The sequence below is a fragment of the Pithys albifrons genome, chromosome 4 (assembly GCF_047495875.1).
Source record: "Pithys albifrons albifrons isolate INPA30051 chromosome 4, PitAlb_v1, whole genome shotgun sequence".
NCBI lineage: Eukaryota > Metazoa > Chordata > Aves > Passeriformes > Thamnophilidae > Pithys > Pithys albifrons.
In genome coordinates this window covers 52,014,820-52,040,091 of record NC_092461.1, presented here as the reverse complement: position 1 = coordinate 52,040,091, position 25,272 = coordinate 52,014,820, and the positions used below count along the sequence as shown (strand labels likewise).

At 43.0% G+C, this 25,272-nt stretch overlaps 1 protein-coding gene across 5 annotated transcripts; it reads left to right on the top strand.

Annotated features, from left to right (window-relative positions):
* The first annotated feature begins 1,925 nt into the window (after positions 1-1,925).
* Positions 1,926-22,947, top strand: PLEKHF2 (pleckstrin homology and FYVE domain containing 2). 5 transcript variants are annotated; one of them, XM_071554125.1, is made up of 3 exons: positions 1,926-2,052; positions 18,060-18,200; positions 19,591-22,947. In XM_071554125.1, exon 3 carries the CDS (start codon positions 19,605-19,607, stop codon positions 20,352-20,354), a length of 750 nt encoding a protein of 249 aa, XP_071410226.1. In that variant the 5' UTR covers positions 1,926-2,052; positions 18,060-18,200; positions 19,591-19,604; the 3' UTR covers positions 20,355-22,947. The 5 variants fall into 5 exon arrangements, with proteins under 5 accessions (XP_071410226.1, XP_071410225.1, XP_071410228.1 ...); XM_071554126.1 differs by lacking the exon at positions 1,926-2,052 and adding an exon at positions 2,390-2,690; XM_071554124.1 differs by lacking the exon at positions 18,060-18,200.
* Positions 22,948-25,272: the final 2,325 nt, after the last annotated feature.

The following is a 25,272-nucleotide window of genomic DNA, read 5'->3' as shown; positions in this document are numbered from 1 at the left end:
TACACTATTTTCAGGTTATTTCCCCTTTTTGCTGAAAACAGTAAAAAAATTAAATTTCATTTAGTAGGAAAAAAAGAATTCTGAAGATCATAGGAAGATAACACAAAGAAATTGGGCAGACTTTCAGAGCACTGAAATTGCTTTGCATAATAGCATTCAGTCATTTTTAGTTCACAACCTTCTTCAGACAACAGGTTGCTTATTCTTCTCTTAACTGGAGTTAAGGCCTTATGCTGATTTTCCATGACTGTATGTGCCAGAAAAAGCATCTCACTGCTGTAACACTTTGCAAACCTTTAGAAAACAATGTCAGTTTGGGCTTCAGGAAGAGAATTAAGACATTGACACACAGGCAGAGACACTAGGACTGTTTCACTTTGCGTGTTTCCAGCTTACTGCTGTATCTTAACTGGGCGTTATAAAATTATTTGTAAGCATGAAAGAAAAGTTAATTAACAATGAAGCTGCTTCTGATGCCAAGAAAATTGATTTAGAGGGCAAGTTAAAGCTACCGAAGGTCATGACATAAAGTGATTGTTTTGGTTCACAAGAACCAGCTCAACTCATACATAAAAGATGGTCTGGTGCGAAGATCTCTCTGCAACTGGGAATCCCAAAATGAAGACACTGGTGGCCAATTTAAACATTGTCAGAGCCCAAATTCGTTACACATGAAGCACCTGACAAATACATCCTCCCGCACACGCTCTCAGACCTGGAAGTCTTAAACTGCCACAAGTACCTGTTTCTAAAATACTTGGGGGGGTTAACCAGCTTGGTCCACACCTTAAGTAAATTAGTACACTAAAAATAATCACAGGACAGCTCAGGCTGAACACTGGGTGGATTTGAGGGAGAAGCAGATGACCAGGCTGCCATACGGTAGGGTGGGTGGACACCCATGCTCAGCCCTCTGTGTCCTGCTCCCTTCCCTGTGTCCATCTTCCACAGCAGGAAAGACCCAGCTCAGTGATGTGGCTCTCATCTACTTGTGTCATTGTCTGAGCAGGGATACAAAATTCAGATGAAATTCAGAAGGTTCAGTGGGTTCATGATTACCCCACCACCAATCTATTCCCCAGAAAAGCCATCCGCATTATTGCTCAGCAATGTGAAATTTGGGAAATGAAACTGCTATATTGCATGTAAATGAAATTTTCTTTAAAAAGAAAGCCCACTGGGCTTTTTTCCAGCACACAGACTTTGGCACTGGAGTCATACCATAGCAAGGAATGATGCTGCTGCCCCTTCTCCTCAGCTCACCAGCCGTCCATCCCCGCTGGTACCATCCATCTGTGGCTGGAAATTTCAGAAGGATCACGTTAGCTACCGAGCAGCTGCCTGTATTTGGAAAATGCTGCTCTGGATGACTGGATGTGTAGGCACTAAATGCCGACACAGACGATGGAAGGGGCTCCTCGTGGTGGGAGCCCTTCTGGCAGACCTGCCACAGCTCCTCAACGCTGACCAACAACTCTTCAAGCTGAAGAACGTTCCTAATGCACTTCCGTGCGCCATAAAAAACTTTATGTACCGAGAGGTAATTGAAACGTGCCCATACTGAATGACATCTGGGAGAGGGCACGTAGAGCAGCGGGCACGAACCCGGGATGGTGCACAAAGAGTGGACATGTGGTGTTTTAAATACAAACAAACGTGAGGCAACGAGGTGCCACTGCCGGGCCGGACCCGTCGTGCCCGCGGGGCGGCTCTCGGGGCCGGAGGGAGCGGGGCGAGGGCGGCTGTCGGGTGGCTCTCGGGGCGGCTCTGGGGCCGGAGGGAGCGGGGCGGCTGTCGGGTGGCTCTCGGGGCGGCTCTGGGGCCGGAGGGAGCGGGGCGAGGGCGGCTGTCGGGTGGCTCTCGGGGCGGCTCTGGGGCCGGAGGGAGCGGGGCGGGGCGGGGGCGGTGCCGCCTTAGCCCTCCCCGCCCAAGATGGCGAGAGGCGGCCCCGCCCCGCCGGGCGGTGTCCCGGAGCGCGTCCGCCGGCGCGGGGTGTTATGACCGCGGCCGTACGGGGAGCGGGGCAGGCGGCGGCCGGAGCGGGTGCACTGGGTGAGCAGCGCGGTCCGGCCGCGGTCCGGGCGGCGGGGGTCGGTCCCGGGGCGGGTCGGGGCGGCCGGGACTGAGAGAGAAACTTTGCTCACGGAGCCCTCCTCCGTCGGGGTCCGGCCGCTCTCCCGCGGCCATGTTGGGAGCCGGGGGCTGCCGGGCGGCCAGGGAGCGCCCCTGCGAGAGGCGGCGCCGCGCTCCGCTGTCCCGCCGTGGGCTGGGGCAGCGCCGCGTCCCGCCGGGAGGGAAGGAGGGAGGGAGGGAGGCAGCGAGAAGGGAAGGGAAGGACCTGGGGAAGAAAGCGGCGGTGGCGGGCGTTGGCTTATCCAGGAGCGCTGAGGGAGCTGGGGGGGCTCGGAAGAGACTTTGGCTTCGGGAAGGGGCAGAAGCATCGGCGCGAGCCCGCGGCGTTACGTAAGTGCCCGAAACTGCCCGACTCGTGACTGGGGCGGGCGCCGGGGGGCGGCGGGCCGGGCCGGGCGGGCCGAGCGCCCTTCCTGCCCCGCGGGGGCCGCGCTCCGCCCCGGCCTGCGCGCCCCCTCTGAAACTCCTCGTCGTTCTCGGAGCGAGGCACTTGAAAAGTCTTGATGCTCTGGTAAAAAGACAGCGGAACCGCGAGTGGTGGCGGCTGCGAACAGAAGGTGCTATTATTTTTTTTTTCTTGTGAAATTCGCATATTTTGTATTTTGGAGGGGAGTGTGACTGTTCTGCCGGAGGTGCGTGTGGCACATAAACTGTTGTCTGAAAGCAGCCCGGAAAAAAGGCAGCCGCGTGTTTTTTCTCTCACCTTGCTTGAAATACTTGGGTGCATTGCCACCTATAATTTATTAGGGGGAAAACTCATCACGACAAGAAAGTGGTGGGTGAGTCTGCTGAGCAGCGCGTCCTGGCACTGTCTTTGTCCCTGCTTAGGGAAACAGCTGTAACTCAAGTTTTGACATGAAGCATCAGCACAATAGTTGTAGATAACCAAAACGACCTGTTGTATCCTTATCCAGAGACCAAGGACTGTCTTTTGGTTGAATTGTTGCGAGTGGTTCCAGAAGCATCATTAAGTTGTAACTCAGGCCGTGCTAGGAGTTACTATAAGGGCTGATTTGAGAAACGCTGTATCTGAGGCTGTGATGTGCATAACAGCTTCAGTTCAGATGAGGTGAATACAGTAGGCAAAGTGAGCCTAAAACCAAACCCACAACACAGGAATCTGTTGCAGAACTGAGATTGCAAATTCATCTTACTCCTGAAACAAGAAGAACGTAAATACTGAGATTTCAAGTTACGATACGTGTATTTTGAATTATTTTAGAGATGACTGTCTGAAAGAAGGGCAGTACTGAAAGACAGCAGTGCAATTGGTGCTGCAATCCTACCATTAATCGCATTGTATGCAGTCATCAGCACAGAGAATGGAATTAGTTCTTTAGTTTGGAAGGCAGTGCTCTTGTTTTTAACCTCGATAATCTAAGTGCTGTTAACTAATCTGGTGGGAGGCAGGAGTTGCTGTGTTGTCAAATGTGTTGTATATCAGCTCAGTTTGTTAAATAATAATTTCTCAAGTGTTTTAATGCCATGCCAAGTATGTTGAAAACAACAGTGGAAATGAAGTGTTGTGAGTCTAAGTCCCAAATTCTTGCTTCTGAATGCAGATTGGCTGTGTGCCTTTGGAGTGTCTGAGTTTGGCTCTGTATGGAAACCCATATAGAGGAAGTCCCTAAAATGATGAATGAAAATGGATGAGTAGAAGTTTGGAGCCAGAGAAGCTGGTTGAGTATCCTCTGTTGTATTTTCTAGAAAGAGAGAGAGTAGCATCTTTTCACCTAGAAGCAAGTTTTCACTAGATGTAGTGTTGAAATTGATCTCCAGCAAGATCTCCATTCTGTTTCCCTTAAATCATGATCTGAGCCATAACTGTAGTAATTAGATATGTCCCTGGACTAATGAAGATCTATCCACAGTACCATAAAGCCCTTTAGTTTACAAAAATTATCACTGTCAAAATGGTTCTTGTATCCAAAAGGTATGGTGATTTTCATGTTTCACTGTTGAGATTAGTGGATGCAGGAAGGTTTTGGAGCGCTGAAGAGATGGAACTGCAATTTCAGGTGATGCACGATATGGCAGAGCTTGGCGCATCTTTTTTATCTTTCCAAGAGCCCTGTGTGAGCAGTAAAGGTATGGTAAAAACACTGGGTTTGTACCCTTGCAGCATTTTCAGTGGTTTGTCTTCACCAGAGAGGGCTGTAGGTGTTAGTGAAAGCTTAGGGTCAAGGCATGGCACATTCCAGATCTAATTTTCTGAAAGCATGTCTGTAAGATAAAATCTTGGGAGGGGTGTCCAAGCAAACAAACGACATGCAAGTTTTTGTTCTTAAATAGCGTGTATTAGTGGGTGATGTGAAATAAGGAAACCCCAGCGTTAGCAAAGGATATGCTTCTATGGTGATGGTAGGTAAGGAAGTTAAATTCTTGATTTTTATATTAAGAAATGAAGCCTCATTCTGTGCAACCTCAGGTTCTAAAGGCATATTCGTGACTTATTCCTAGCTCTGTTAATATTTAAGCTTCCTTTTCCATTTAATTTTTATATATTTTTTGAAAGTTACAGATCAAGATTGTATATGTATATTTTAATCTTCAAAAAATTTAACCAGTAGTTGGATGAAAGTTTGATAATCTGGGGATTGTTCTGAATGAGAATACATAAAGGCAAATACAGGCTTTTGAAACAGAAACACATATTTAAACTTTCTCCCTTTGCAGGAAATTCCAGGTTTGCTGTTGTAGAATAACTTTTGTCTCCATGGTGTGGCCGAGGACTTGTTTTTCCCCTCTCTCAATTGTAAAAACTACTCTTTAAATAGGTGTGGTAGGATGTGCTTACAATGCTGAAGACTATTTTATTGTTATCATAAGCTGTAAGCTGTGGTGACGACTGTGTTAGCAAGTAGTCCTGTGAATTCTGGGCCACATGAGCTGTCCTATTGAAATATATGAGTCTGCTTGCTAGAGAAGTGGATTGACTGAGAGTTGTAGGAAAAAGACTCTCCTTTTATGAAAATAAATATTAAAGTGCAGAAGTGTTATTGAACAGAAGAGTACTTCATGATTTTCAAGCTGCCACTTTAATACTACACCATCAGAAACATACTTATATGTTTACTTTAGTTGCATAAGTAGGTTAAGAGTGCTGCTGCCTTAGACATAATGACATGGGGTTTTGGTGGTGTTGGCTTTTTGGTTTAGCTTATTAGTAATTGTAAATAATTGAAGGATTTTAAAAATTAAGTGGGAGTGGCTCTCTTTTTTCTCTTTGCATCATTATCCTTTACAATTAATGTTAAGCATATTGAGTATGTAATATAGCAGGATTTTGGCATTTTGTAGATGTGTAAAAGAATAAACATTTGAAAGTCAAGGATTTCAAATACAGGAATGTTCTTGCTGCATCACCCCTGCCCACCCCATACCTGAATGTAGCAAGATGGCACCAGAGCAGGTAGTTACTGTGTGGAGAGGCAGTCTGTTGAGAAGTTCTACTTATTCAAACAGATAAGGAGAGGCTGATAGAGATTGGTGTATGTGATCTTTGTATCAGCAGCTCTACTCCGAATCCCAAGGTCCTGAGTTCGAGTCTCACTGGGACCGTCCCCTGGCAGTTCAATACCTCCCTGCCATCCCATCCCGTCACATCTTGAATGCTCAGCAGGGTCAGCCCCGGTTAGTACCGGGTGCTGTGACAGTCCTGAGGACTTCACTGTCACTGTCTAAGCTCGCTCGGCTGTGGCAAATGGACCTTAGGACTGAAATGGTGGGGCCAGTTCTGCGCACGCTGTGCCTCACCTAAAAAATCCAGTGCTCAGGCTGGAAGGGCCCACCCACCTGGGGAGAGCCCTTCCCAAATCTGCATTTGTGAAGTCTGGCCATACATACCTATATCAGCAGCTTTGGCTTTCCTTAAATGCTTCTTGTATCTCAAACACATCTCTCGAGGTAACCCTTTTGCTTTTAAGTACTTCACATGCCTTCTGAAAAAGTTACAGCATGTTCTTTGACATTAGCATTTCTAAAGTGTACACATAACTTGTTAATGCAAATGAGCAGTGTATTGTACATGCAGCTGTTCAGGTAGTCAGCGTCTTCCTTGGGACCGTGAGCTATGCAGGTGAACTTCAGTGCAAACCTTTGTGTAGTTTTCAAAGTGTCCTCTGGACAGTCTGTACTCGGAGTGCTTTCCATACAGCTAAAATGCATCCAGCACATTTGACGAGCAGTAAAATGGGGAAGGGCTAATGAAGTATTTCCCAAGAAGGCTACCCACGGTAAGCTGCTGTGATTATTGGGTTCTTTTAGGAAATTACTCTTCACACACACCCCTCCCCCTTCTGCTTTAAATTTCTCCTGACTTAGCTGTCAATACTTGGTAATGTAGAACTTCTGAGAGTGATCTCGGGTGTGCTTGTGTTCTGAAAGCTCTGTGTGACAGTGATTATTCTTTTACTTTTTCTCCCCCTCCTCCCCTCTTTCTTCTGATCTAGGTTAACAGGATGGAGGCAAGTGAACTGCCCTTTTAACATCCAGGGAATGGTTAAAAAACTGGTTACACTGAAGACTGACATTTTATTTATGGTATCATTGTTTAAAGCTTTCCTTTTGGCTTTTGTTAATAGCTGTCAGATGTCAGGTTTCTAGACCTTTCCCGCTCACCCGTGGCACTAGATAGCAGCATTTGATATAAAAGAGCTTATGGCCCTTGTTCAGAAAGAGAATTCAACACTTGGCTTATTGGATCATGTATTTTTAAATAATGCTGGATAAGTAAATTTAGATATTGATGGGGGTCGACAGTGACAGGTCCATGCAGCACTTCAGTAGTGCTTTCAAGCTTCCTGAAAATCACATTTAGTTGAATCCAAGCCCCACACTGTGTTTCAGCTGCCTTTGAGCCCCTGGTTTCTGCTGGGCTGGTGGTTTCATCCTGATGCCAGTCTTGCCATACATGTGGTCCTGGGGTGTGAGCCAGTTTTAGTACCAAGTCAAGCAACTTCTTTCAGCAGGTAGGAAAAAGATTCCCTGCAGCCAGCCATATTTGCCCTTAGTCTATTCTTGCTGGTGAACTAATGGTAGAAGTTATTTGGATCAATTTTTTAATTAAGGAGTTGAGAATTTTAAGGAAGTCAGTTTGTCTGTATATTCTGGTTTTCCTACTATATTATTGAAAATGTGCTCCAGCAGTGTTTTGTCTGACCCTGTTAGGCAGTGACCAGCTGCCTGGCCTCCTGGAAGTATTTCTAGAGTACAATATGCTATTAGGGTTGCCCCCTAAAGTGAAGATTTCTTAACTTACAAGGGTCAGGAGAAAGCTGAGGTGATTGCTCCTGGCCAGAGAAGGAGATTGAGTGTTGTTACTTGGCTTGTGTCTTGTTTAGTTCTGTAGAAATACTTAGAATTACTGAACTGGTGAAAGAAACCTCTTTTTTGTGTAGCTTCTTTTCCTAGAGCAGGGTATCTGAAGTTAAAGAGCACACACGTAAGAAAAAATTACATAATAATAATAAAAAAATAGCAATGATGTGGTTATGCTGCTGTGCTTGTAAATTGTGACCTGCATGTGAAAACTTTGCTCTGTTTCAAAACATGGCTACTAGAAATGAAAGTGCTTTTGTGTTGCAGTTATTTGTAGGAAGTTATGTCTCCTGCCTGGCTTTGGCTGTTTGGTAACTCTAGGTTGGTCATGCTATGAGGGACTACCTATAGTCTAGTCCTTGTTAGACTGTTGGTGAAGTGCAGTAACTTCTCTCATAGTGGTAATAAAAGTGAACTAAAGAAAATTTAAAACAGAATGTTGGGGGTTTTTTGTTTGTGTGTTTGTTTTTAAATATTAGCTGTTTGAAGTACCTGTGCATAATAAAAAGACATAAGCCAGTGAACAAGCGGGTGTGTCAGTGATTTGAATTCCTGAAAAAAACGGAAAATAAAATTCTGTTAACTTGAGGTAGCTCTTTTGAGCATGTAGCTGTTCTGATAGTTCTCAAGTGCTAAAACAAGCAGGTGCCCTGAAATGCAGGATGTGCTGTTTTGAGTGTATACTTATGCTTTGGAAAACCTGCTTGTAGGTTAAAGATCCTGCAAGAAGTATGCTGAAAAATACTGTTTATTTCAGTCACTGAAAACCAGATCTCTTTTCACACTGGCAGAGAGATGGTCTAGCTGGCCATTAGCAAGTAGCCTCCGTGTGTGCTATAATAATCCATAACAACAACAAATCACACGGCCAGTCTGGTTTTAGAGAATCACTTGCAAGATGGATTTGGCAACAGTTCTGTAGAACAGTTGCATCTGGATCTGGTTTTTTATACTATTGCTGCTGTGTGCCCTCCCCAGAAGAATTTATGTAAATCTGTTTCAAGATTTATGTTGATTCTGTGGATTCTCTTCATTGTGCTGATTTGGCAAAGCTTAAGCAGGATCCTTTTGATCGATTTCTCTTGTCCCTCAGCCAATGTCCAGGGTGGTCCCGTGGTGTAAAGAAAGGAGAGCACTCCAGACTGAATCCCAAGGACCTGAGTTCGAGTCTCACTGGGACCGTCCCCTGGCAGTTCAAGCCTCCCTGCCATCCCATCCCGTCAAATCTCGGATGCGCAGCAGGGTCAGCCCCGGTTAGTACCGGGTGCTGTGACAGTCCCGAGGACTTCACTGTCACTGTCCAAGCTCGCTCGGCCGTGGCAGATGGACCTTAGGACTTAAATGGTGGGGCCAGTTCTGCATACGCTGTGCCTCACCTAAAACATTCACTGCTCAGGCTGGAAGGGCACACCCACCTGGGCAGAGCCCTGCCCAAATCTGCGTTCGTGAAGTCTGGGCATACATACACAAATACCCAATGTCCACTTAATGTTTAATGTGGTAGTATTTGTATCTGTCAAATTATTTGCTAACCCAGATGTCTAGATGTAGAGCACCCCTGGTGCTCCCAAGTGGGCTGTCACTGGTTAAGCTGTTCCTTGGCAGGCAGTGTATCGGATGGGAAGGGCACACCCGGCTCCTGTCCAGGCAGCCTGGAAGGGAGGGGTAAGCCACTGCTGCCAAACTGCAAAATAACATTTGCTGGGAGAGAATCTTAAGCAGTGGGGTAGGGAAACATTAAACTGTAAACACAAAAATGTATTCCAGCATTTGGTATCTCAGCCTGGTCAAGTCATCCTTTTAGTACTGGCCCAGCACGTGGAGTTTGTGTCTGTTGGAGCTTCTTGAGGTGGAGCAGGATCATGGCACTGTTTTTCTCTGTCCTTGTCTCTTCAGGCACATTTTTAAGGTGTTGGTCTGTTGTCTGCTTTTCTTCTGATGGCTTTCAGCTACTCAGAACTGTGGAGAACTCCAGAAGGAGCTTGAGCTTTTTTATGCTTAAGATTTGTGGGAACTGTGCTTTGAAACATATTCTAGTGTGTGTTCCCAGTGCTTTGGTTAAGATGAAAGAAGCAGTTTGCCAGCACCAGAGGTTAAGCCAACCACTGCTAGTACTCCTAAATACATGCAAATGCCAAGTCAAAATGTTAGGGTGTTTCCCCATGACAGCAAAGATTTGATCTGAATATCTGGCTTTTTTAGTCACTTGTTTGTAGATTAATTTTGAAGGGCAGATGTGTTTTATGTAGGTTATAAATACATAGTTTTATATATACAAAACATCAACCTTTTTATTTATCCCCCTTTCAATATGCTGACAAGCTGCAAGTATTTGATATGCCAATAGTTGGTTCTGCTCACAGATGACTATGTTGAATTTGAAACACAGTTTATGGTGGATCAGGCCTGCCTGTTCACCTTTTCAGAATTCAGGTTTTCAGGGTTGTGTGCTGTGGTTTGGGTTTTCTGTTTGCTTCAATATTTCCTTTAATTCTAGCCATTACCTGGTTTTCTCATGCTGGCTACTTATTCTCTCACATCATGAGGGGTGTTAAGAATTTTCTCATCTAAATGTCAACCCTTCAGCTGGCAGTACTGCGTTTCACACGTGCTGCTCAAAGCCGTGTAAGCCTATGTAGGTCCTTGGGAAATGCTCAGCTTATCTGCGGATGGGTAAGGACACAGGAAATTTAGTGTAGATAGTTGCTCTGTTTGCTCCAACCTTTGACTACCAGGTGGGGGTTGGAGAACTGTGTGTTTCTCCCCAGCAGCAGCTCTGTCTCTGTTGTGCCAGAAGACAGTGTCAGCTACCATGGTTTATTGTAAATAGAAGCCTGACAGTGGTAACAAGCAGCTGACTTCATTAAAAAGCTGGACCTCTTACAAGAATGTTCCTTCTGGACTTCTGCAGTGAGGTCTCCTCTCCCCTAAGAGGCATTCAGAGACTTGTGGTGCAATTGAGGACCTTCCAATTGGTCTGACAGTGCATCGAGGCCCTCCCAGTCATGCACTGCCCTGTGGTACAAACCCTTTCGTACTGATAAGCACAAGTCCTATGGGGAGAGGCTGAGGGAGCTGGGGTTGTTTAGCCTGGAGAAGAGGAGGCTCAGAGGTGACCTCATCACTGTCTGTAACTACCTGAAGGGAAGTTCTAGCCAGGTGGGGGTTGGTCTCTTCTCCCAGGCACTCAGCAATAGGACAAGGGGTCAAGGGCTCAAGCTCTGCCAGGGGAAATTTAAATTGGATATCAGAAAAAAATTCTTTCCAGAGAGAGTAATCAGGCATTGGAATGGGCTGCCCAGAGAGGTGGTGGATTCACCATCCCTGGAGGTTTTTAAACTGAGATTGGACATGGCACTGAGTGCTATGATCTGGTAAATGGACTGGAGTTGGAGCAAGGGTTGTGCTTGATGATCTTGGAGGTCTTTTCCAACCCAGTTGGTTCTGTGATTCTATGATTGTGTTTCAGTCTCATATTTTCTGTTACTGCCAAGCAGGAAAAGGTAGTGGGAACAGCTTTGAACTCAGCGGTTCTGAATTTCTGTCTCTTCCATGGGTCCCACATGTTCTTTGCTTGGAGCAGGGGTGCTGGCATCCCTGCACGTGGCATTGTGGCCAAGGTGGTTCCTCTCACCATTTATGCAGGGCTAGTTTAAAACAAGCCCAGCATGTTGGGTGGGGCAGCCCTCTTCTGCATGCCTGTGTTTTCTTTGTGTGTCCTCTGTGATTATTTAGCATTACAACTCGTGGGGAATGTGGGAGCGAGTGTTTCTGTTTACAGGCAGGTTAAATTGGTGTTCTCTTTCCAGCTGAGGTTTATTGTCATAAATACCAAACCTTGTGAGAAGCTGATGTGCTGAACTTGGCTGGTTTTGCCTGCAAACAGCAGCTCAGGCAGCATGTTCAGCAGAGTAGCCTGGATAGTAAAACAGCATTGCTCTGCTTTTGCTGTGCTAATGCACATGCTGCTTGGCAAAACAGATAGTCTTTTGCTAAAAATAGCTTTCTGTGCCCAAACTTGGCTTCTGAGAGGGTTGGGGAGTATAAGGTCATACATGTTAAAAGGTCTACATAGAAATGATCTCCATCTCCAAGATGGAATTGGCCTTTCTAGGCATTTCTAGCTCAGATGGATAATGGCTATTGCAAATTTGACCGGCAATCCACTGACCATGCAGGTTTGATAATAAAGAGGGGTTTTGTTGGTTTTGTTATGGATTTAGACTAATTTACCTTCTATGAGCAATTCTTACACAACCAGTCAATTAAAGTGAAACAGCAAACTTTGCTTGTAAGTTGGAAATTAGAGTATGCAAAAATTAACTGTAATGTATGGAAAGAATTACTAAACTGTAAGATGTCAGGCAGTTAAAACAGGAATTTCTAAGTTGCTCTTTCAAGAAGAGCTTTAGTGGGATTTGAGTTGTGACAGTCATTTGCAGCAGTTAAAAAACAAAACAGATCTGTCTGGTTTGTTTTAGTAATTATAGGTTTATGATGACATCCAGCTAGACAAATTCTTGGGTTTGCCTTCATGATATATTTAGACATGAATAAATGGACTGAGAAATAATATAAATATTTTGAAACTGTTGGCAAGGCAGAGTATTCACAGGTTGCACAATATGAATAATGTGGTTACTGTTAACATATTTCCAGCACGGTTTCTGCAAGGCTGTGGTCGATGCCAGAACGTTACCCAACAGGTTGAGACGAATGAAGGGTTAAGACTGCTGGTTGGTACTGGATATACCAGTAGGAGAGTCAGCTACTCTGTGTTTCCTCACACCACAGCCGTTGCTCCACAGGCTTGCACAATGCAGGAAGCTGGGTCTTTGCAGCGGGGAAGGAAAAAAATTGCATTAATGTAGAAAATACTACATTGAGAATCATAAAAATGAGATTTGGGGAGATTCACAGTATCATCTATTCCCCTTTCCTGCCAGTGTACCACTGATAGATGCTTACACTGTTTCTTTACAGTGTTTGGATGAAAGTGTTGCAAGCATCTTTGCCTTCTCAGAGTAATCCAAAGCAGTCTTGGTATCGCTGTTGTCTTTTCCAGTGTTCTATCTTGCAGCTTTTTTGACTTATTAAATGCCAGTGATTTTTAAGATGTGAAAAACGGTGTAGAGTCAACAGCTTACATTACCTTAAGGAAAAGGTAATTTTAATTTTTTTTCACTGTAAATCAAGTCAAAATTTCTGTCTGACTATCAGTACCTTTCTGAATGCTGCAGCCATTGGCCAAGTTAGTCAGAGGTGATTATGTGGATAAAGACTATGCTGAAGTTCAGAGGGATCTTATGTCTCATTTCCTGTTATTATCTCTACCTTGATACTGTCTCTTTAATCTCTTGGCTTTTCTTTCTTTTCCAGATTGTCGTGTAGCTTCCTGCCATTCCTAATACTCACATATTCCAGATATTACCAGGGCTACCCTCTGTACCTGACCAGCTGGTTACAATAGTGATAGCAAGACAGTTTGTCAAATTTAGCAGTTTTGGGAATACTTGTGTGAAGAGCAGCATTGGAGAACTCCTTGTTAGAAGGCTGTGTTTCTCTGGAAGTGACAGTAGTTGTCTTATCTTTTAAAGAGCATCTAGGACAACTGGCTCCAGCGCAGGGCAGGCATTTGAGTTGTTACTGTCATGTCAGCTTTTAGCCGTGATAAAGACCTTTAGAAGGTATTTGTCATATTCGTGTATCCTCTCAATATTTCTGGGACTAAATTTGTTTAATTTCACTTAACGTTATACTCAAATTAGCCCTCTGATTATTTAATACAAAGTAGCAAGGCCCATGAAGGTGATTTGTGCATGAATGCTTGGATTCTGATTACAGCTGATCTGATTTAAGTGCAGAGAAACTGTAATTTCGCCAATCAGGACAAGCAATGGTATCATCCTTCTCTCTGTGTGCTGAAGGAAGGTGTACCTGGTGAGGCCAAAGTCAGATTTAAAATTTGTGCTAATTTCTTTTCTGACTTGTATCAGAAACTCGGAGTATCTACTGTGCATGAGTTTAGTTCAGCAATTTTCCACACTAAAACTGTTTTCAAAGCGTTAGATGCAGATAAGTTTTCTTAAACAGGTTGCACTTCAGAAATTGATTGTGTTTTACTTGGCAATGGTGCAAAAAGTCAAGGGTTGCTCTTAAGTACAATACATGAAATATTTATAGAGATTAACATAATGTATTACAGTACTGAGATGCCTTCATAGCTGGAAGTTTGTTCACAAAAAGTGGTGATATTATTTCAGACAGAACATTAAATGAAAGTTGTATGATGGTTCTGGGTAACTTGTTTGTGTTTATGCAACTAACTCAAATTAGGGTGTCTTCCTTGCATAGGCAGAGAATAAGAGAAAAGTTGTATGAGTCTGATAATTTATAACAGTTATTTGAAAGCTGTTACTAAACAACTCCCACATAACTATGTACTTAGTGACTGATTCTGTCTGATGGACTCTTTTTAGGGAGAGTGTGGTATTTTCTTCAGCAGATCCAAAAAATGAGCCATTTTACAAACCAGTCATTTAATGCACATTAGATACCTGGTCTCGAGGTAGTCCTTGTCTGTCTTTGGTTTACAATTTGCTTGTTTCTGTCTTGTAAAAGTTTGGACTTTTTTTATCTTCTGTACCTTTTATGACATTTAACTTGTGCAATTAAGTATAAAGCAAAATGCATTTCTGTTGCAAATTTCTGTTTTATTCAAAGCCTTCAAGTTGTGGAGTCAAACATGATACTTCTACTAAGAAACTCTAATCAGAAACTTTTATGAAGCATGTATATTACCTTGAGGCAAAAAGAAAAATGGATTCATTTGAATGTATGTGATGTAACAACATAGTTGCTGACGCTGTTTGTATGTGCAGATGCAGGTGTGAGAACAAGGGTTCTGTGTGACAACTGGATAATTATTTACGAGTTGTGTGGCAAGGTATAATGTGCTTTCATTTAGGTCTGCTGTTTCTACCTTTTCTTTATTCCTTTCTGTATTCCTCCATTTTTGAAGCTTCTCTTTTCTGTTCTCTGCATTTGCTTCAGTGCACCAATAGCTGGGTATCATTTTATCTGTTCTGGTGGTGCAGTCAGATACTGTTGTTAGTGACACATTGTTTCTATCAGACTGGTGTTACTGAATCTGACTTTGAGACATCCAGAATCTGCTGCAGCTTTAGGACTCAGTGGGCCTGTTCATGATTAGTTTTGAGCTCTTCCACTTTTTTCAGCAGCTTAAATACACCTTTTTCCTTTAAAGCTCTCACCTTGACTATGAATATTCTTAGCTGTCTGCATCCTGATACCATGGCTTTGAGAAATGTAGACTCTAGTTTGTATTAATGCAGTGTGTTAAACATAATTGTTAACAGCCCAATGGCGAGTGTAAAGATGACGATTGATGAACTGGCAGTTATAGCAAGGCATGTTTTCAGCAATTTGCCATCACTCAGGAATTGCTTTGTTTGGTCAGGTCTCAAGATTCTGCATCTTGAGGACAGTAATCTATATCTTCTTACTGTGGCCAACAGCTTCAGAGGAAAGTCTTAGCTGGAAGAGAGAATCACAGAATCACAGAGTATTCCGAGTTGGAAGGGACCCACAAGGATCATCGAGTCCAGCTCAAGTCAATGGCCCATACAGGGGATTGAACCCGAGACCTTGGCATTATTACAACCAAGCTTTAACCAACTGAGCTAATATGAGGGTATTCGTATCCAGTTCCAGGGTATGATCTGTGGTCTCTTACAATATATCTTAATATGCTTTAGGACAACATTGTTGTAGTTTTTAAATACTGGTAATTGATAGCTTTGCTTTTGGACTGTGACATCTTGGGGTTAAAAGTTCTTTGTGTGTCCAGACAATTTTAGTACCTTCTTACTCAGTGTGCTCAGGAGAGGAAGAGGTGTATTTCTCCTAACTTTAGCTTTTTATGGCAGGTGGTCCCATGGTGTAAAGGAGAGCACTCTGGACTCTGAATCCCAAGGACCTGAGTTCAAGTCTCAGTGGGGACCGTCCCCTGGCAGTTCAAGGCCTCCCTGCCATCACATCCCATCAGGTCTCAGATGCTCAGCAGGGTCAGCCCCAGTTAGTACCGGGTGCTGTGACAGTACCAAGGATTTCACTGTCACTGTCCAAGCTCGCTCGGCTGTGGCAGATGGACCTCAGGACTTAAACGGTGGGGCCAGTTCTGTGCACACTGTGCCTCACCTAAAAAAACACTGCTCAGGCTGGAAGGGCACACCCACGTGGGCAGAGCCCTTCCCAAATCTTCATTCGTGGAGTTTGGCCATACATACATACATCAGTAGCTTTTATGGCTTAGGAATGGCTTCTTTTTGTATTTCTGGTCTATTTTTTTCTGTGTTTCATTCTTGTAGTAATGATGCGTTTCTGGTAGTTTCTTACGGATTTCTGAACATCCTCCATTTCTCAGAAAAGACTAGTGAAGATGAATGAGCATTAGTGTGCATGGGATTTCAGAGTGATTTTTAATGTTTAGTTCTTTAAAAACTTATCCAAAAAACGTCAGTGCTTATTTTAAAAAGTCTAATCTATTAGTATGGGAAAATACAATTCGTGCCCTGGAAACGTGGGATCCGCATCCATCAGCAGCCTGTGGCAGTTGCTGCCTCAATTGAGGCTGGCTGGTGACAGTGTTAAACATTATAGAAAAACGTTTCAGTTTGGAAGAGAGGCAATTATCTTGTCTTCCTTAACTTGCCCTGGATTCTTGCTTTAAGTCCAGTAAGTGGTTATTTTCACAACAAGCTCAAAATGCAGCCTTTAGCACATGTTCTGGAGTCACGCGTCTTGGTGTCAAGCCATGAGTATTATTAAACTATCCTGGTTACAGTTGTTTTCTCTTGGTCATCCTAGAGAACAGTTAATTAAAACCTTTAGCTTTTCCTTCCCTTGTTTTCTTCTCCCAGTGACTTGTATTTTGAAAGCTTTTGTGGTGACCTTGAACTGAGTTTGCAGTTTATTGGCAGGGAGTGTAGAATGGCTGAGCTGGAGCTGTGGAGCAGTGGCTGCTTCCTACAGGTCGCTGTACCTTCATACCGTGAGCTTCCTTCACTGAAACTCATCAGCATGGTTGTGTTTGTGGGTTTGGTTTGGGAATGTGAGTGGGAGTGGGGTTTCCCCCTGTGGATTACCGGAAGCATTTAAGTGGCTGTAATTGTAGATATCTTGTATAAAAGTATATGTTTAGTAATAGTGCATGTTATTTGTACCTGCAGAGAAGTGTATTCCTTATGGTCTGTCCCCTTTGCACTCTGATGACTGATGCCCTTCCGCACTTTACAGGGAACATGGGATTAGTAAATAACTTTAGACTGACCCTGTGACTGACTCCTTGCTTTCTAAGTTTGAAGGGCTGTTGGTTTGACGCTTGTGAAGGCTGTTTATTGCTGGTATGTTGTTAGATGGGAATGTTTATTTGACAGCTAATGGCAGTTAACCCTCATTCCCAGTCCTCGGCTTCAGCACTCAGGCACCCGAATTTGATTTTGAAACCTAGGACTACAGCAAGGACACATAAAAGAGCTCCTAGTTTGTTTTTGTGCCTTCCCTTCTAACTACTTTCTACTTGGCATTTGTGTTTTGTCTTCACCTTCTGCACATCAAAATAGTTTCGGATTTAGTAGCTTTGTAATTCCCCTAACCATAGAACTAATTAACACAATATTCACCTACTGTAATAATGCTGCAAGGCATGTAAAGAAAATTCAAAAATAGTGCTGAGAAAACTTTTAAAGATTCTTCTGTCTTCAGTGTCAGACTTTGGTACAAGATGATGTGTGCAGAGCTTAAAAAAAGGTAGTTATATCTGTGCAAGTCCACTTGTCAAACTATTTGTGTGAAACTAATTAAACTTTCAAAGCAGTAACAATAATCATTCTTATCAAAAATAGCGTGGCTAGCAGGACCAGGATCCTTCCCCTGTACTCTGTGTTGGTGAGGCCACACCTTCAGTATTGTGTTCAGTTCTGGGCCCCGCAGTTCAGGGAAGATATTGAGGTGCTGGAGTGGGTCCAGAGAAGAGCAACAAGGCTGGTGAAGGGACTGGAGCATCAGTCCTATGGGGAGAGGCTGAGGGAGCTGGGGTGGTTTAGCCTGGAGAAGAGGAGGCTCAGAGGTGACCTCATCACTGTCTGTAACTACCTGAAGGGAAGTTCTAGCCAGGTGGGGGCTGGTCTCTTCTCCCAGGCACTCAGCAATAGGACAAGGGGTCAAGGGCTCAAGCTCTGCCAGGGGAAATTTAAATTGGATATCAGAAAAAAATTCTTTCCAGAGAGAGTAATCAGGCATTGGAATGGGCTGCCCAGAGAGGTGGTGGATTCACCATCCCTAGGGATTTTTAAACTGAGATTGGACATGGCACTGAGTGCCGTGATCTGGTAAATGGACTAGAGTTGGACCAAGGGCTGGACTTGATGATCTTGGAGGTCTTTTCTAACCCAATCGATTCTGTGATTCTGTGGTTCTAACATTGGTCATGTGGATGTGTGTAATCGCAGGTAACATGCTTAGATGGGTCCTGATGAGAGGTGTTTCCCTATTTTGTAAGGAAGTATCTGTGCTTTGATTCATAGGAAGAAGATTGACTGGATCAGGTTATGGCAGAGCGAGGGAGTCTGAGCAGCTTCAAATCTGAGCCTTGTTTCAGCCCAGTTTCCTCACTGTTGTAGGCTGATGCTGTACTGATGGCAGGCAATGTAGGCCTAAAAGAAAAGGTAGGTAATGTAGAGGACTTCCCAAACTGCGATCATGTTGTGATGTGCAGGAAGTAGACACTGTCACTCTGCTGTTCTTCAGGCATGTCCCAAGTAGTGCCTGTAGCAAAGGGTGTGCGAGTGTCAGCCCTGTGGAAGGCACTGGAGAATCTTCTGCATGCTGAGACAAAAGCCTGTCCATAGTACTTGCCTCTGCCAGGTGTCTTGCTGCTCAGTCAAGCCCACAGTTCAGGTTCGTGGCTGTATTCACAAGGAGTTTGGGTGGAGTGGATGTGGGTCGGACTGGCAGGAGTTTCCTTTGCCAGGCTTCTGCCTGGGAAACTCCAGGGTAAAAGACAAGCTAGAGAGCAGTTTGCCGGGGTATGAATAACTATAATGATTTCTTATTTTTAGTTCACTGTTGGATGCCTTGGGTATCTCACCCTTACAAGAGAAAATCTTATTTGCTACTTGAGCAAGATGGGGTTTTAATCCATAATTGGAACAAACATACTCTTCAGTTCATTAGTACTTCATGACATATGAAGTTGTCTTTGGTAAACTTTCAGCTGGTGCAGGTCACTTAGTGTTTCTAAAGAGCAGTTGTGAGCTGTGTGGCTTGTCTCCTGAGCAGGTCTGCCTGTGTATGTTGCCTCAGTGTGATGGAGGTGTGGTTTGAGTAGATGAGGAGGGAGGGACTGAGGGGCTCCTGCAAAAAGAAGGCAGCAGCAAGCAGGTTCTGAGCCACCAGCCATGACTCACTCCCTGCTCCTGGCTCAGGAGTTTGCCATGAAATCAGGTGGAGGGGTGGTGCAAGCTGTGGCCTGTATGAAATGTTTCTAGCAGGTAGATCCAGGGCTGTGGCCCATGATTTGAGGTTTGCATACTGGAAAAAAAGAGCAGTACTAAGTGTGATTTCCTATGTGAATATCAGTTATGTAATTTGTTTGTTGTGTTAAAACCAATGTGGGTCTCCAGGCTGCTCAGTTAAGTTGATGTTTCTGCAGCATTAGAATTTGGAATGATAGATGATACTTCCTGTTGCCATCCAGAGAGTAGGTGCAGAAGGATACAAAGAGAAATATGAGCATCAAGCCAGGATGTAGTAGCCTTACAAGAGAGGAAATAGTTGCTGGAGTCTCTCGAAAGCAGTTCTGTAGTTGCCATCTGTGTGATAAAGATAGCTGTCAGCTGCATGGAATATTGTTTTGCTTTTGGAAAAAGGACTAATCGGTTGCTGAAAATTCTTAGGTGTTAATACTTATTTAAATCCAGCCCAAGTGGGTGCCTCTGAGCCAGCGAGTGCTGTTAGATATTTTAAGAAATGTGGGGTCGGTGCCTTCCTTGGGGAAGGCTGCTTGCTGCTGAATCAGTCCTGTTCTAATATAAAACTTTTTTTTTTTGATTTTAGGATACTTGTGAAAAATGGTGGATCGCTTGGCAAACAGTGAGGCAAATACTAGAAGAATAAGTATAGTGGAAAACTGCTTTGGAGCGGCTGGTCAGCCTCTGACTATTCCTGGTCGTGTTCTCATTGGAGAGGGAGTACTAACAAAGCTGTGCAGGAAGAAGCCTAAAGCAAGGCAGTTCTTCCTGTTTAATGACATTCTTGTTTATGGGAACATTGTCATCCAGAAGAAGAAATACAATAAACAGCACATAATCCCACTGGAAAACGTCACTATTGATTCCATCCAGGATGAGGGAGACTTACGGAACGGGTGGCTTATCAAGACACCAACCAAGTCTTTTGCGGTTTATGCTGCCACTGCTACAGAGAAGTCTGAGTGGATGAATCACATAAATAAGTGTGTTTCTGATTTGCTTTCCAAAAGTGGGAAGACTCCCAGCAATGAACATGCAGCTGTCTGGGTACCAGACTCGGAGGCCAGTGTGTGCATGCGCTGTCAAAAAGCAAAATTCACGCCCGTCAACCGTCGTCATCACTGTCGCAAGTGCGGCTTCGTCGTGTGCGGGCCCTGCTCCGAAAAGAGGTTTCTTCTCCCGAGCCAGTCTTCCAAGCCAGTGAGAATCTGTGACTTCTGCTATGATCTTCTTTCTACCGGGGAGATGACTGCTTGTCAGTCCAGTAGATCGGACTCCTACAGCCAGTCACCTAAGTCATCTTTAAATGATGTATCTGATGATGATGATGATGAAGACAGTAGTGATTAAGGACAAAACATTTTTCCCATGTGTTGCAAGTTGTTTCAAACCATATGGAGCTGCTTTTGGGGAAGTCTATAGTGAGGTTCCTCAGAAAAATCCTGTTCTAGCCATAAAATATGCCTGAATATCTTCAGCTGTGATGTGCCTCAATCTATGAACTCTCTAGACAGTAGCTTGTTTTTTTTTCTCCTCTGCAGGGATAGACAGGTGCAAATGTTACCAGAATATTTTCCAACTTCATATACTTGAGTTGTGTCTAGGTTAGGTTTTCGTGGAAGACTGGAGAATAAAATGTAGTTTTCTTAATCTAACAACCCATGCTTCCAAATGTTTCATATTGATAGGTTGTTATGTGGAGGATTTTTGGATATGGAGAAGAAAACTGAGCATGCATGGGATGGTGGTGTTTTTGTTAATCCTGTAGACGACCTTGTTTTTCTAGCCATGGTATATAATAAGTTGAAAGGTGATGTAATTTACAAACCTAAATGTCAAAACCTTGGAAACTCTTGTTTTGCTCCTATTCATGACTTCTTATGCCAAGCAGTGCCTTGTACCAGTTGTGCTGATTCAGGAAGAAACAAACCTGTTTTATGTCGCCTAATGCTGAGAGATTGTTGGTGCTATTGAAAATAACTGCTGTGTTCAAAGTGGAGCTTTGACAAGGTCATAATTGTACCCTGTGGTGGGTGATGCAGACCCAGATCACATGTCCTCACCTGTGCAGGCAGACCCAAACTCTGCAGGGTTCCATGGGCTTCAGCAGGGCTTTCCTTGCTGAAGTTGTGTTGAGGGTTGGGATCTTGAGATGAGAAGCTTAGGGAGACTCTCTGTGGGGATTTATACATTTTCTTTTCAGAACAGTTTTGAAGTTTTAAATTTGGCAAATACATACTGAAATTTTGGTTGAATGATACAACATTTGGATGTGATAGCCTGTGTGTTTTTGGAAATAATTCCCAAAAATGGCACTAAATTTTCTCTTAAAACATTGGTAAGAGCATTGGGGCTTTCCCCCCAGGAATTTTACTGGCTTATTTAAAAATAACCTTATATTTTCAACAAAAAGCCTGCAAGTATCCTTATAAAACTGGCTTTCCTTTTTACACAGCTGACCTCAGGATAAATGTGAGATGCAAGTGACTTCATTCTAAATGTATACCCAGGACCAAGAAAGATGTGTTTAAGGACTATAATGGAATCATCAGTGCAGAAAATGTCTCTACCATAGTATTTGTTTTTATTTCTTGAGTACAGAAGTGTCACGTTCCCATATAAATGTAAAAGTTAGACTTGCAAAGACATGTTAAACCCCCAAATATGTTTCTTATTTTTATAATGATAGCACCAATTTTTCAAGCAGAAAAACCTTTTTGAAATAGTTGTATGAATGTAGTGGCAACTGACTTTATACAAAAAATGTTAAACTTTTGTATCTCTGAACGACAATTTCTGCACTGTTTGCCTTGGTTGGCAACAAATGGATTAAATATTTATTGAATAAACAATCAATGCTGCACGTTGCACTAGTCTCCCATTCTGTATGCTGAAAGTGTCAGTCATATTTTTTAAATAAAAATTAGCAGAGCACTTCAAAGCTGTGCCCTTCTGTAAGATTTCTGGTAGCTAAAGATGCACTTAGTGCCTTTAGAGAGGCACTCTGCATTCATACTTTGCAAGACATTGCTTCAGGTGAAAATTGCATTAATATTTTTAGCTTAGGCTCTAAAAATAAGGCTTTTTATAAAAGCACTGAAGAGTATTTGTTCTACTTGAAAATAAATACACAGAGGGGAAAACACTTTCTGATGCAGACTTGGGGCCAGGAAGATTCTGTAAAATATTGAAAGAGTGACTGAAATAAGTAGTTGCATATACTTTTTCCTTGGAAGATGGGGGAATGGTGACCTGCAGCAGGGAAAAATGGACTGTTCTGAGAGGGCACTTTGAGTTAATAGTGCTTACTCTTTGTACCTCTCAGTATTTCTATTTCAGGAGTGGAGACTTGTCAGCTTCAGTTTTTCTACAGAATCAAAGTACAAACCTCCCTTGTACATACCTTCTAATGACTAACAATCATTTTCTCCTTGATGCAATTGTTTCCTCTTTCTTAACCTGTCAAATATTAACTTGTCTTGTTAGAGAGTCCATCTCCTGGTGTACTTTCCCCTTTTTTTCCGTACCTTATGCTTACTTTTCAGCACATTTTAGGGGTGTGAAAAGGGTTGCCGACAGTTAGATCACATCCTGTATTTTGAGAATGTATTTTGTACCTACTTTAGATATCTTTTTATCTGTGAATGAAACTTGCACTGTGCCGCACTGATCCCTGAAGCTGTAACCAAACAACGCATAATTATGTAATTTTTCATCTGAAATGGATGTATGGTATCAATATGGCTCAAACTTTTAAAAAAAGCATTAAAGAAGGTTTTTTATGGTAATTCTCCTGTTCCTCAGTGATACTTGTTTAAAACTTTACAAAATGACTTTACATTGACTTCTCTTGGAGTTCAAAGTTCCTGAAAGGGCTCATTTCATACTTTGTAATCTTGTTCTGTCAAATTATTTTATTTACAAATATATGGTGTAGTTTCAAGCCTATGTGTTTAATTTTCTTTAACTGTGGGCCTTCAAAGGTGAGAGAAAATAGGGCAGCTGGTTTTTATATTGACAAGTAGTTTAGCCACAGGTTTATTCACTGTCAGGAGGGATTAATAAGATGGGAAGCATGAGCATACAGGAGGAGTTTCAAGGCTAATTTAGAAATAAGTGTGGTTATGGATTTAGAAGCCACTTAGGCATTTAAGTAATGTTTTAAACCAGGGATGACCAAGCGTGTTGCCAAGTTTGGCTTGTGTTGGACTAGTGTCAATGAGCCACTGGAAGAGGCTGGGCTGGCCCTTCATGTGCAGCAGCCCCAGTGCTACAGGTCTCAGCTGTTGGCCCTGTCAAACCACCACTGGGGACAAGGCTTGTGGTATCAAACTGCAGAGTAACTTGTTAATTTTTTCAGAGCTTCTGCACTCTTCAGATCTTAAAATAGTGATTAAGTATGGGCAGTGTCTGTGCTTTTTGTGTACTTCTTGTTTGTGGTAGATTTCACCTGCTTTTCTTCGATAAGCTTTCCAAACGCAACATAATGAAAGCAGCAGCCTGCCTGTCTCTCTTGCAGGGCACTGCAATCAGCTTCTACTTTGTAGAAGATTCTGTATTGGAGAAATGTTTGCTTTAGCTGAGTTCACATTTTGTGCACTCTTTACCAGTACTTCATAGTTTGTCTGCTGAAAATATTAAGAAAAGGGAAAAGTCTTTCTTTTGAAGGTTTTAATTGACGTCTACTAATTTTGGCCTCTACACATAAGTTTATGTTAAACTGTTTCTGTTTCAGATTTGATGCAAGTGAACTTGCTGTAGCTGTGGAGTAATCTGAGGGTCAAGCACTGCTCCTCAGTTGAAGAAAAGTTTAATAAAATGGGCAGGTGGATTAGTGAGTGGTGAGTTTGCAGCAGGGCTTTTAAGGTCTTGTCTCTAATAGGCAGATTATAAAAATGACTTGCAGAAATGTATTTCTGTGGGGCTTTCCCCCGGGGGGGGGATATGCTTTAGCCAATGGCTTAATGCAAATGAAACAGTGATTGTTGTAGTTCCTGATTAATATTTGAGTGGAAGCAGATTATGGATTGTATTTCTGTATGTTCCTGTAATCCCTGAACTAATAGAATAATGCTTGGTTCTGTTAGCAGATACAGTCAGAAGAGAGTCAGAGTACTGATGTCCCCCCCCTCCCCTCCAATGGCAAATTATTGTAGTAAATATTAGAAAGTCTTTTGGCTTTTTAGTGCCTTTCATTTGATGAAATCTGAGCTCCTTGTTTGTGCTGCAGATAGGCTCTTGCCAGCTCTGGCTCCCATGACTCATTGGGTCTCTCCTGGCACTATCACTGTGAAGAATCTCTGCTCTGTTCCCTTGCTGTGATGGAGTCTGGAGCTACTGGAAGGTGCAGCACAGTGATGATGAGTCTGCTGTACAGTGATGGACGGCTCTGCTGTACTGCATGTACCTCAAAGTTTTCTTAAACTCAGTCAGGAATAAGCAATCTGAACATCAGTCTTCATAATAGAGAGTCATTGCTTTCTAAATTTTTAATTGTCCATGAAATACTACATGTGCCCAGAGAAACAATCAAAATGCTTCAACTGCACTTGAGCACATTTAGGATAAAAACTAACAATGTAAATCAATTGAGTTGACAGTGAAATAATATGCTAAGGAGCAGGAGACATTTGGGGGTCACTCAGTGCATCTAACTTGTTTAGCCTGCATAAGTGGGAGAATCTCTCCATTGGGATGGAGTTTTGCATTTATAAAACTTGCAGTTATTTGTATTTAGTGTTTTCTGTGAGCATAAAAGGGTACCACATAACACCTGCAGCAGCAAAAGCCAAGGTGATGCCAAGAGACCTGATTCTACATTCAACCTCCTTGCTTCGTTCAGGGTCATTCTCACTTACACAGAGGGTAACTGGATTAAATGGTAAGAACTTCTTTAAAAGAAACCTCCTTTACAAGTCCTTTTATGCAAGATGATACCCCTAGCCTAAACAGTGTTCATGCAGAAAGCAAGAGCTTTTTTTATTCAGATGTTCTGAGGCATAAAACTAATGAGTTCAAGGGCTTAAATCTTTAAACAGTCAAACCTTCAAGAGCATCTGCTGACCTTTCTTAGGTAGTCTTTTTTGCTGATGAAAAGTAGATGTGGTCAACTCTATTACAGGTGTAAGTGGCTTTCCTGCCAGTTCTTTTAGCTTCTGGCTAGACTTGCTGTTTAGATTCATCTCTCCAAAAGCTTGTAGTGTGTATGCAAATTTAATCATAAGCTACATTGTAGTAAGAGTTAGGGCTTTGCTGGCTACTTTCTTTA